The 12,671-nt window shown below is 30.8% G+C and overlaps 2 protein-coding genes across 10 annotated transcripts in view; one reads left to right on the forward strand and one right to left on the reverse strand.

Moving 5' to 3' along the window:
* Window positions 1–5,837, forward strand: part of LOC143239927 (mitochondrial S-adenosylmethionine carrier protein) — a 72,302-nt gene extending 66,465 nt beyond the window's left edge. For all 3 annotated transcript variants that reach the window (XM_076481590.1, XM_076481591.1, XM_076481593.1), the window contains exons 7-9: window positions 2,764–2,828; window positions 3,550–3,623; window positions 4,831–5,837. In XM_076481590.1, the coding sequence (XP_076337705.1) occupies window positions 2,764–2,828; window positions 3,550–3,623; window positions 4,831–4,951 (260 nt within the window). In that variant the 3' untranslated portion in view covers window positions 4,952–5,837. The remainder of the gene's footprint in view (window positions 1–2,763; window positions 2,829–3,549; window positions 3,624–4,830) is intronic.
* Window positions 5,838–7,416: 1,579 nt separating this feature from the next.
* The window catches only part of Abca3 (ATP binding cassette subfamily A member 3), a 61,540-nt gene continuing 56,285 nt past the window's right edge, over window positions 7,417–12,671 (reverse strand). For 4 of the 7 annotated variants that reach the window (XM_076481584.1, XM_076481587.1, XM_076481589.1 and 1 more), the window contains one exon: window positions 7,417–10,073. In XM_076481584.1, the coding sequence (XP_076337699.1) occupies window positions 9,575–10,073 (499 nt within the window). In that variant the 3' untranslated portion in view covers window positions 7,417–9,574. Of the gene's footprint in view, window positions 10,204–12,671 lie in introns of all 7 variants that reach the window. The other 3 variants (XR_013021439.1, XM_076481586.1, XR_013021438.1) reach the window with 2 other exon arrangements.

Here is a 12,671-nt window from a genome sequence, read left to right on the forward strand (position 1 = left end):
ATATGAATAACCTTACATCTTGGATAGTTAAACATCAACTACCATTTATATGGCTGGAAGAATTTTAAAAAGACAAACTTGCTTGTTACAGCAGAAAGCTCCATCATTTTATGCAAGTTGTATGTCGATCGCTGAGATATCAGTGTGACAGACAGATGTCTTTTGTCTTTGTATGGTACATTACTGCCATCTTAAGAGTTAATGGTATGTTTTAATTGTAACACATTGTGTCACACTATGCCATACTTTTGTGGAACTTTTAATTCTGGTTGAATTATATCAAAATTTGAAATAGCATTGTACACCCTATCCTCTACTAAATATGAGAACTGAGTTCATGTACTCTACAATAGAGCTAGACAATTAACTCAATTAATCAACATAATTGATTATATTCAAGTCATTGATTGATGTCACAAAAATAATAAACATCAGTGTATTATTCTGGCTATCCAAGTATCTTAAATATTACCATTATGATCATTCATTATTATTTTTGTTTAATTCAAGGTTGTTAATTAATGTTATAACTCATGAAAATAATCAAGTGATGAAAATTAGTGGTTCTTTTCTAGAATGGCTCAACTTTTGCTAGTGTCTTCTCTGTTGGAATATCAATCACTTTTTTGCTACTTTTCAGATTTTGTGCATTAGGCAATGTCTTGACATCCACATTGTAACATTTTTTAGGAAATATCTTGCAGGATGATGTGAATAAATTTGAATCTGTTCTAGATATTATATTATTTCTTTGTATTACTGTCTTTATATCATCAGGATTCTGTTTGTTTCCAGTTGTGATTTTTCATGCTAGACAGGATCCTTAGCTGGTGAATTCTTATCTGTTACCTACATATGTCAACATACATTGACTACAAATGCCCTTACTGGACCTTACAATGACCTGTCTACTAGCTTGTGATACCTTAGAAAGTATGTGTATGTCCTTGTGTATTATTTTAGGCATTGGAGATAAAGATTCTTTTTCCCTGTAAGATGCCTCAGCCACACTAATATTCAGGTATTTCTTTATAGCTTTATTGTTCTTTAACCTTAACTGGTCTTCCCTGTGCCCTCTTCTATACCAATCAGGCCTACCTTGGGTCAATTCTCCCTGGGTGTCTAATGACTAGGTTGATTTCATGAATTGGTTGGGATTTTTCAGAATAGATGGTGGTGGTGGGAGAGGGGTCTTAGAACAAAGAGCATGTCCAGTTATTAGTTGTTACTGGTGGTCACCTCCTCTACAAATCTTCCATTACATGTACGGTGCTACATACTCTTATCCTGCTTCCCTTTACACTACCACTTCTATGAATCTCATCCAATGACCTATATTCCTGTTCTACCTTGCACTCAAACTCTGCCTGGCCATTTGATGTTACAGGTTATCTTTCTGTCTGAGAATTATTTAAGGAACCACTGTTTCCCATTGTATTTTTGATTCCCTCTTACATTTTAATGTAGGCTCTCAGTTTTAGTGTTTCAAGAGATAAGTCTACCCAATTTTAATTTTACATTTTTAGGACTTAAATGAACTTGAAACAAATACTTACTCCTGAAATATATTCCTTCTATCTCCCCACAGTTATAAGGAACATATTACATCATCCATAAGGAAAGGCTTTCTGTGTTTTAGTGGTAACTACCTGTTGAAATTGAGTTTTAATTATAAAAATTTACAATAGATGTTTCCTTTTCTTATACACTTTTGTAGTAAGTTAAGTCATTTAGATTAAAATAACATGTTTCTCTGATTGGACAGAAGGAAACCATCAGCTTAGAGCTGCTTTATCCACTTTTGGATTTGCATTTTATTTTGCCCTTCTAAGAGTACAGGCCCAGCATAGCCAGGTGGGTTAAGGCGTTTGATTCGTATGGTTATGGGTTTGAATCCCTGTCGCACCAAACATGCTCGCTCTTTGAGCATTGGAGGCATTATAACATGACAGTCAATCCCACTATTTGGTGTTAAAAGAGTAGCCCAAGAGTCAATGGTGGGTGGTGATGACTAGCTGCCTTCCCTCTAGTCTTACATTGCTAAATTAGAGACAGCTAATGCAGATAGTCCTTGAGTAGCTTCACGCAAAATTCAAAAACAAACAATCTAAGTGTAGATATTATAGCACAGTGTGATGATTGAGATAATCTTGTATTTAAAGATTGTGTTGTTTATAGAAATATTCTTTAATTATGTGTACATGTCTTTATTTGTCATTAACTTTTAAGTAGTTTAGATCAACGTTGAGAAGTTCCTTGCTCGATTTTTATTATATTACATGAAGTAAATAAGTTTCTTAAATGTATTAAATATCACAATTAATTAATGAACTAAACTATATTGCTTGTAGAAGTTCATGTTAATCACCTACGTAACATGAATAGTTAAATTCGTCTTGATTTGAGGTTTGATACACAGGGTTTAAAAAAGTCTGTGAAATAAACTTCTATTTTCATCAACATTTGTATTAATGAAGTTTTTGTTTTAATTTTATATTTCCACTTTGACAAAACTTGTCTTTTAAAATTTACTGTTTCAGTTATGTAATAGATAACATGATAAAGGTATCCAAGTTTCTTGAGTTACAAGAGACAATTTAGTTGAAAATCAACTAGTAATTACTATGTGAAAAACTCTCTTTTATTTAGATTACACTAATATACAGTAAATGTTGAACAAATTAAATTGAGGAGAATTGAAGCCAGAGTATGAAACACAATAATTTGTTTTCACTTGTTATAAAATTAACTCTTACATTGCAGGTGGTATATCTTCAGGAATTACAACCCCATTGGACGTTGCTAAAACTCGAATCATGTTAGCAGAGGTGCAGAAGTTTGTTTGGTTCTAGTTTTTTAAGAATAAGGAGAATTTGTATTTTTATCAGTTTTAGTTGAAATTATATATAAAACCATGAAGAATATACATCTGTTGTAATGGAAATTATTGGTTTGCTTAGGTGGATCATACAACCACACCATTTATAAACCAGATACATTACGTGTTTCTCAAATCAGATGATGTTAATTTATATCTGTCCTTTTGTTTTCGAATGGTTTTACCTATAAATATTATGGAAAAAGTTTTTAATTCAACAACACTGTTGAATCTTTGAACATATGTTTTCATTAAAAAAAAAAGTTTTAAATTTCTCCAGTGTTAACAGTTTTTTGGCTTAAGTAATGATGACATTTGTTTACTTCTCACCAAGAGATGTAATAAAGGAAACCAGTGATAACTGGACAGGTAAAAATAAGTTTTCATGACAGCTCGTTCATTACTTATATACTTTTCTTTCAGCTGTAATAAATTATGTAGAAGAATTACTGGACTTTTGCAAATGTTTGAAATTTGAAACTACAATAAATTGACATTTATAACATCATTAATATCTGAACCTAACTTAGATTGAGCTCATTATGATTTCTGTATATAGTTGAACTACAACACAGTAAGTTTCAAAAAATATTTTAGGAGCTGAAAAAGTACTAGTTTAATAGTGTTTTCAGTAGCAGATATTAATATTTAGTACTTTCGTTTTCTTCCAGAAAGGGAGCTTTACCTCTAAAGGCCATATTTTACCAGTATTAAGAGATGTTTGGAAAGAAAAAGGCCTCAGAGGGTGAGTAAGATAATAGAAGAGCAAGAAATAGGTGGAGTTGCAGTTACTTTAATAAATTTGTCCAATATTAAGCATTTAGGTTCAATAAGATAACATGGATGTTTAAAGTTTATTAGATTTCACAGAGCTGGATAAAATGGAGAAGTACCAGCTTCTTCCTTAAATGAATCTCCACATTTCATAGGCACACATACTGAAGTATTTAGGAAGTAAACCAGTTTTAATAGATGGAATTTAATGCTATCAAACCATCCCTCAATGAAATGCATATTAAAAAATTTGAGAAAACAAATGAAACTACCAGAATTCTCTATGTATAAATGGATTAATGCTGTGAATCAGTTCTATTCTGTATTTATCTTTGTAATGGGCCAAGCATGGCCAGGTGGGTTAAGGCATTTGACTTGTAATCTGAGGGCAGTGGGTGGTGATAACTAGTTGCATTCCCACTAGTCTTACACTGCTATATTAGGGACACCTAGTGCAGATAGCCCTTGTGTAGCTTTGCAGAAAGTTAAAAACAAACAAACAGATCTTTGTAACATTATGATATATTGAAGTTTTTTAATTTGAAGACATAATAATTTTGTATTTTCAATTCTTATTGGTGAAACATAACCAACATTTCTTTTGTCCATGGATTGTTTTATAAACAACACCAAGTAATTACAATTAATTTACCTATGTTTTGTCTTGCATTAAAATCATAAATGCAATACAAGTAATAGGCATATAATTCGAACTAAGAACTTACTGTAAAAATTTGGACTGCCTTTATTGTTACATTTCTTTTCAGTTTTTATATCTTTTATATCTTGCATCATTTTATATTGAATAAAATACATCTGTTCAGAAGCCTTTACGAATAATTGCTGTACATACATATATTAATACAATTGTTTTTATTATTGAGATGCTAGATAGATGTTTTAGTATTCATTAGTACTGATAATAAATGACCCTAAAACACCCTATGCTTTATACTCTTTAATTAGACACTTGATGCTCAGGAACATTATACTAAAACTATCCGAGTAGAAAGTTCCTGAAGAAGCCATAAGTCGAAACACTGAGTATCCAGTTAAAGAAAAACAAAGAAATAGGGTGTTATAAGATAATTTATTACTAATATTAAAGTGTGTTTTTATCAAAGAAATTAACTAATACGTATAAGCTTGCATACAACCTGATAACATTTTATTTACAGACTATTTGCTGGAGCTGTTCCTCGGATGATAGGGATATCAGTGGGAGGAGCCATTTTCTTTGGAGTTTATGAGAAAACAAAGTCCATCTGGGCTTATTACTGTCAAAGAATTTCACTTTGAGGCTAAATGCTTCAGTATTGACTAAAAGTGTTAATTTTCCAAATATGGATATTTCATTCCCAGTTTAATACAGTGATGGTCAAATACTGAACTTGTATTAACAAAATTAGTTTTATGTACATGTGACATTCATGAAATGTAGATGAATTATTTAACAGAAGTCTGTGTGCCAGTGATTGAAACACATTTGTTGTACTTTTATAGGGAATATTTAAAACTGTTTTTAGTATCTCATCATTCAACAAATTGTATACAAGCACAAAAATTTTGATGATTTTCACACAAGGCATGGTTTATTTCAACAAAGTCCAAAAGTTATGTTAGCTACAATGGATTGTAGTGATCTTGGCAACTTTTGGTGGGAAATCATAGTTTTCTTTGCCCACCCACTGGTGGAACAGTAAAAAAGTTTACAGACTTACAATGGCAAACTCCAGCTAGTCCTATGTGGCTTTGGTCTAAAACAAAAACTTTCCTGATTCGTCCCCCCCTACTCGAATCACATCTTTACTTGATTTACTAAAATGGTTCATCACTATAGATGTTCATTTTTTTAAACATTTTAACCTTCAGCCTTAAATGTTTTTATAATTTTGAAATTTAAAAACTATTAATGTAAACCTCCCAAAGGGTCAATTTTAGGCACCATTTGCATGTGCTGAATTATGTCAAGAGGTTCATTGTCTTTAATCCTGTGTAATCACATTTCTTCATTTGAAGAACTATAACCATGGTTTATAACCTGATGATAACCGATTAAAAAATACAAGTGGGTTAATATGAGAATTAAATTCAATAAAATCTTTGTAAGAACATGAGCTGATTGCACAGAAATTGCCATGTTTGGGTAACTCTGAACAATAAAGAGATTTCCTAGACTATTTTAGTTTAGAGTCAAGTCTCTTTTTTTCAAAATGTGGTGAAACTCTCATAATATTGTTTTAATAAAGCCTTCCTATGTCAAGACTATTTTTGCCACTGTAATTCCATTTTGACCTCGATTTGTTCTGTAAGAATGGTTTTCAACATATTTGTTGTGACCTCCAAGAATCTCTGTACATGTAGTAAAAACAACAGTGTTATCTATCTCTTATGACTTTCATCACTTGAAATTTCAATCATTCTTCAGTCTGTCGAAACCAATAAAAGCGTTTGCTGTGAAAAAAACCATTATTCTATGTGCTTTGTAGTTTTCTGGTGCTCTCCTTTGATTAGATTGTGATGTATTTTGTATCATCTCTCTTTCCCATTGCTTTCTACAAATGTCATACTTTCCACTTGCAATTGAAACTAGGGTAAACATCACTTCCAACGTTCTTCTACTGTATACTGGTTAATTTGGCATTGACAGCAGAAGTAAATAACTTTTTCAAGTGAAGGTTTCTCAGCACAATGTGAACTCAGAAGTTACACTACCCAAAATTTCTGATACATTATCATTATAAGGTAATTTTATCAATGTTGTGTTTATTAAAACCACCACTGATTTCTGTGAAATTGACTTCTGATATTAGGGTTAATACATAAATACTGAAAGGAACAGCCCTATAACATGTTAATTGAAGAAAATAAAGCTGTCAGTATGTTATGAACAATGTTCACCAGTACTTTAAATTAGTAAAACAACATGTCTTTTAATCAGCTCTTCGAGGTGATTCAACTACATAAAAAATTCATAATCATTGCAGACCACCTCAACCTACATACTTAATATTTATCAGATATGTTTGTATTAATAAAAAATAGGTTAGATATGAGACACCATTAAAATATTATACATTTCCCAGTTTATACTATGCTAACCTAATATTGACAAATTACAATCTTATTTTGGAAGAGGTTTACAGTTATTTATCTATAATAGAACAGCACATTAAGGTATTATTCTGTATAACTTGCATGTACATTACTAGTTTTATATTTATTTTGATGTATTATTCATATAATATATGTAGAATAGGAAAATGTAAGGTGAAATTGTGTTAAATATCTTAGGTGTGGTTTATTGTTTAATGAGAGTTGACAGTGAATCAGTGTTAGTTAACTTGCTTTGAAAATGTACTGTGCCCTTTTAGGCTGTAAATGTGCTTTAAGAGAAACACTGAAATCTAGTCATCAAAATGGATACTGTTAATTACTTGTCTTCCCAGTAAATTATAATGTTAAAAACAGGGAAGTTGTGTAAAGATAGCACATTAGAAAACTTCTCAAACAAAAAGTGACATGTCTCTATAAAGATTTTACAATATCGACATTTATCCCAGTATCCGTTGAAAACATCATGGTCTTAAAAACAAGCCGTGTAACATATTTTGAAGTATTGACCTTTGAAAGATGCAAAAGTTTTTAATACAAAGACTTTTACTGCAGTAATTCTATTCTCTTTAACACAGCTGTTTCTAATGAAAAACAAGATGTTTTTAAGTTGTAAAATGTTGGTATGTATCACTAATCAGGCAATATACTTTGTTTTCTTAAACCATAACAGATGAGCTCATAGTTTTTATTTGAAATCTAAGAACTAAATTCATACATAAGAATTCAGTATGATAATTACTGACAGATATTTCTCAAAAATAAACACATGGTAGACAAGAAATCCTGTGTCAGATAATGATTCATGCAAGGTTCAAATTTAACTGAAAGAAGCAGAAAATAATAGAACTCAATACTAGCTTTAAAAAAAAGCCATATCCCATTTTGAATTTCAAAAACAACCAATACTAACAGAATATCACCCTCTGATGATGTGTGTTTATAAATCATTGCTTGTCAACTTACTATTATATTAATATAATGTGATTCTTTATTCAAGTATATCAAGGCTGGTTACAAGATAACAAAATTTTCAGTTTCCAGTTTCTTCCAACTAATTGTGTTTAATATAAATATTATGAGCATAATTAGAATGGTAACATTACCCTAATCTTCTTTTATTTTAACGTAAAGTGACTAGTTTTTATTTTAAAACTCCTATAAACAGGATTCTAATTCACATCTTTATAGCAAACAAATTTAACAAAAATATATTATTTTCAGACAAGAACAATCAGAAAAACAATAACCAAAGAAAAAGGTTATGAAAGAAATAATTAACATGGGATCTAGTCTTTCTTTCTTAAAATTACTGCCTATTCAATAAACAATAAAATATATTTAAAAATACTTTCCTCATATAATTAAAATATGACTATAAATTAAAATGGAATTTTTCATAGTAAATAATATTTACTAATTCCACAAGATGCCCTCTTTAGTTGGAGAAGGAGGTTTCATTTACTAATTCCATGGAATACCACCTTGAGTCAGAACGTTTTTTTGAGAGACCTAAAACTTGAGCACTTAAAAACCATTCCACCCTTTTCTCTGTCACCATACATGCTGACCCCTACAGTCAGAAAATGAAGTTTCATTTACTAATAGTTCTTGTTGCAATATTTTTAACACCTCTTCTGTTTCCAAGCTACTTTTCATAAAGATAGGTAGAGGCTCAAGACATTTCAAGTTTTTGACTCTTAAAATCTTCTGTAACAACATTTGTGTATAGGTAGCATGGAAAACAAACTTTCTAAGTAGGAAAGAAAGTTGTTATAGAAAAATTAAGCAGTAAGTGTAATAATTATCACATATCACTCCCTAAAAAAAAAAAAGAAATCAAGATTCTTTGTTGCTAAACCGTAGAAGATTTTGTGTGCCTAGTCGTACATATTCTTTCAAAATATTACAGTATGTAACAAAATTTTTACTTGTTTTTGGGCAGAAAGTGTTATTTCTCAATTGCTTATGCCTAAAGTAAATGGAAAAGACCTATTTTTCTCTTCCAACTTTGTTTTTGTGACCTGGGAGTGTATAACGAAAACATGATGGGAAACTATATTTGGGGGCTGATATGTGAAAGTGATTTGCAACTGTAATGTAAAAACTACTCACTTCTAAACATTTTTGTATAACATTAGTATAAATACATGTAAATCTTGATTCCTATGTTGTTTTATTCAGACTTTACATGAATGAAAATGTGCAAATTTGCTCATTCTTACATAGAAAATAGGTTAATTTTGAAAATTTTATTATCCAGGTCACAAAAGCAAAGCTTGAAGGAAATAATAGCCATTTTCTGTACTTTTACAACACGTGCAATTAAGAAATAACACATGCTATCCAGGAACAAAATTTGTGTTACATAGCATTATAATACATAGTCTAAGAAGAAAACCATGCTCTGAAGAAGTACCATAAGTGGCAGACATCGAGGAAAGACATAATATTCTATGAAACAAATACACTTATTTTTTTAACTAAAACTAAAATCATTATGTCAAACTTGCATTAATAACATTATAAATAAGATATGGGAAGAGAAACACAGTTGTATCACCAAGCCATATATTCCCCATTACATGTTTAATTGCAGTGCTTATTATGTTTTATAATTTATTTGTGTGCTGTGACTGTTTCTTATATAACTCACAACAATACTTAATTTGATAAAACTTAAGCTTAAAATATTCAGCCAAAAAACTTAATGGTATTTTTTTTCTATAATTTAAGTGTACAATATCATTTAGTTACCCATCATACACTGTTTCAACATGAATGCACAGTAACAATGTGGTGACATCTTTATTCTGCTAGGATGCGTTGAGCATGGACAAAATTAAGAAACACTTGTTCTAAAGTTGTCTGACCAATAGAATAGTCCTCAATATTGTAGTGAACTTTAGCACGCTCCATAGTTCCAAAGATTTCTGCCCAGGTTAGCTGGGTATCAGGAATGTAGTAGTGTAGAAAACTTTGATGTTCCCGTTTTAAAATGCAGCCTTGAAATGTGTTCTCAACAAAGGTCTTTACGTTTTCTAAATTCTGATGAAAATTGGCTTCTATCTTTTCCTGCCTCCGATCCTTTGCTTCAGACCTATAAAGAGGGTTTGTGTACGAACCCTCAGAATGAACTTCTGATGGTAGTAAGGGATCTCTCTTAAAGGAACAGTAGCTAACTTTAACTATTAATGTATAGCCTTCAACAAACTTGTTTTTCAAATGTTGAGGACTTCCCAAGCAACAAAATTTCCCATTCACCATGATGGCCAATCGGTTGCACAAGGCTTCACACTCCTCCATGCTATGAGAAAGGTCATTAATTTAGGAATGTTATATCTATATAAATATCTATATATTTATATAAAGACCTTGCTCAACTGAAACCACAAAATGTAATGCTTCCAAACAACTTTGAATAGTTCGACCTCTAGCTGTCAGGAAATTTAAACCAAAAATAAATGTAAATGGATGAATAAAAAATATTTTCCTGTTGTAACATTTATACTGCTTAAGTGGAATTCTTTAGTTACTTATTCAGACTTTACAAATGTTTAACTTACTAAGTGCTTTCCTGAAAACTTGCTAAAACATTCAAAATATTAGTTTTTCCAATGCTTTACACATATTGTCAAAACATTACACACTGTATCAACATTATTAAAATCTCCTAGAAGTCCACAACACATTAATGTATCTAGTTAAGGAAGTTTGATTCAGTTATTTTTCACTAAAAAGGAAACAAACTAAAATAATTCTACAGATAAAATCTAAATATTGAGTGTTTTTATCTACTTAATTTAACATAAAACCTACTATATCGTGTTCTAACCTACTTTTACTGTATTACCATGTATGAACAAATGTACCAACATATTAGTTCATGTTGTGTGTGTGACAGGCATGTGAGGGTCCAAGAGTGGATATTCGTGGTTTATTAACAAGAACCTGGCAACAGATTTTACATTCCTAGTATTTCCCTGTGGATATTTTTAAATTCTGTTCATATCCAAACTCATAAGTTAATGGTGCTAAACATGGCATGTTTTAATGTTAAGATACAATGACAAGCATCCTTATGGGGTTTGTTTTTGGATATGGACCCCCTTTCCCCTTGTGACAACTATGGAGGTTGATCTGTTTCTAGAGGGTGCTACAGCAGAGAAATGACATTAGAAAGTTATGCTCCTGGAGATTCTTGAATATTATTTAGTATTTACATTTGTAACATTAAGGCTTAAAATGTGTAATGGTACTTCAGGCTTAGCTATAATTCAACTTACTGGTAAATCATAAAACAGGTCAAGTACATTGTTTTATCAAATAATACAATCTAAAGACTAGTGTATTGTATCTTCATATTTTAAGAATAAAATTGGTTACTTGACTTTACATCCATTAGTTCAAATTCAACTTACACATAATAAATCAGGCTAAATACATTGTGATTTGTATTATTACATAAAGTAAAGACTTGCTATTTGTCACTTCTATATTTTAAAGATAAACTTAGTTACTTTAGCATGAAGATAAAGTAATGATAAAACAGTCTAATATATTTGATTCTTAAATGTTAATATTACTAATGTTGTCAATAGGCTACTGGTATTTAGTGTTAAGTATTTATCTATCCCCAGACTACATACAGAAATACAATGGTTAAGATCAGTGTTGGCATTAAGCACTCACTATTGTTTAAATGTCATGAGTGCAATTAGAGTGTCTTATTTTGGAACTTTAAACTGTTATGTAATTTTAAGGACTATAGCAGTGCTGCTGCTTTACAGAACGATTTACATCATTTAGTGATTTGGGCAAATAAATGGCCAATGGGTTTTAGTTATAATTTCTTCAAGATAATTAATTTGAATGGGAATGATAGTTTTATGGAAGAATGTATCTTGGTATAGTGGATGATAAGTCTTAAATCATCCAAGCAGGCTGCTGTTGTTAGTAGGAGGTGAATTAGATTTTAAGTTGTATCTATAGAAATATTGAATCCAAATCTAAAGAGGTCATAATTTCAATGTATTTAAGCCCCTAGTTAGGTCACATAATAATGTGTTCAGTCTTTGGCTCCTTACCTTAGGAAAGACACTGAAATGTTGGAAATGAATTAGAGAAAGGATATTACATTAATATCTGAGATGGAAAGGTTGTTATATGAGAAGTTAGGGCATCCAAAATTGTTTTATCTTTAAAAAAAAAAAAAAAAGATTTTTTTTGGGGGAGGAGGTTGTCTGATTGAGGTATTTTACTTTGTTAAGAGAAATGACATTGTTGGTTTATCATCTTTTTTTCATACTTAATGGCAAGAATAGTATGACTAGAGTGCACAAATATAAATTTTGACAGGGAAGGAGTCATCTTCAGCCAAGACAATTTTATTTGTTTAAAAAGGTGGTTGGTCTTTGGAATAGGTTGCCTTCAGATGTTGTAGAGGCAGTAAATTTAAGAGAAAGCTTGATATATATATGAATGATAAGGATTGGCTTTGACGTTTTTGTTGTTTAGTAGTTTAGTGAATGAGAGCTTAGATGAACTAATAGATCCCTTATATATTATATTTTGTCACTGGGGGCTCTGGAAATTATGAAAAAGCCTTTCAACTCCACAGCATAGCACAGGTATTTTGTGTACAATGAAAACCTTCAACCTTACATGCTGTGAGTAAAAGAAACACATTTATCACTAAATTTAAAACAAAAACTGATGGAATATCATTGAATGAAGTAACATGCATAAGATTTTCTTCAAATATTCTACAATATTTAAAATAATCCAGTACAAACTAGACGTTCACAAATGAAAATTTGTCCTTATTGGTGTAAGTATGGAAGTAAAAATAGTTATGTAACAGGAAGAAAGTGATTTCCTTTTTGTTAGATTAAGTTGTACTCAT

This window comes from Tachypleus tridentatus, chromosome 13, assembly GCF_004210375.1.
Source record: "Tachypleus tridentatus isolate NWPU-2018 chromosome 13, ASM421037v1, whole genome shotgun sequence".
Lineage (NCBI taxonomy): Eukaryota > Metazoa > Arthropoda > Merostomata > Xiphosura > Limulidae > Tachypleus > Tachypleus tridentatus.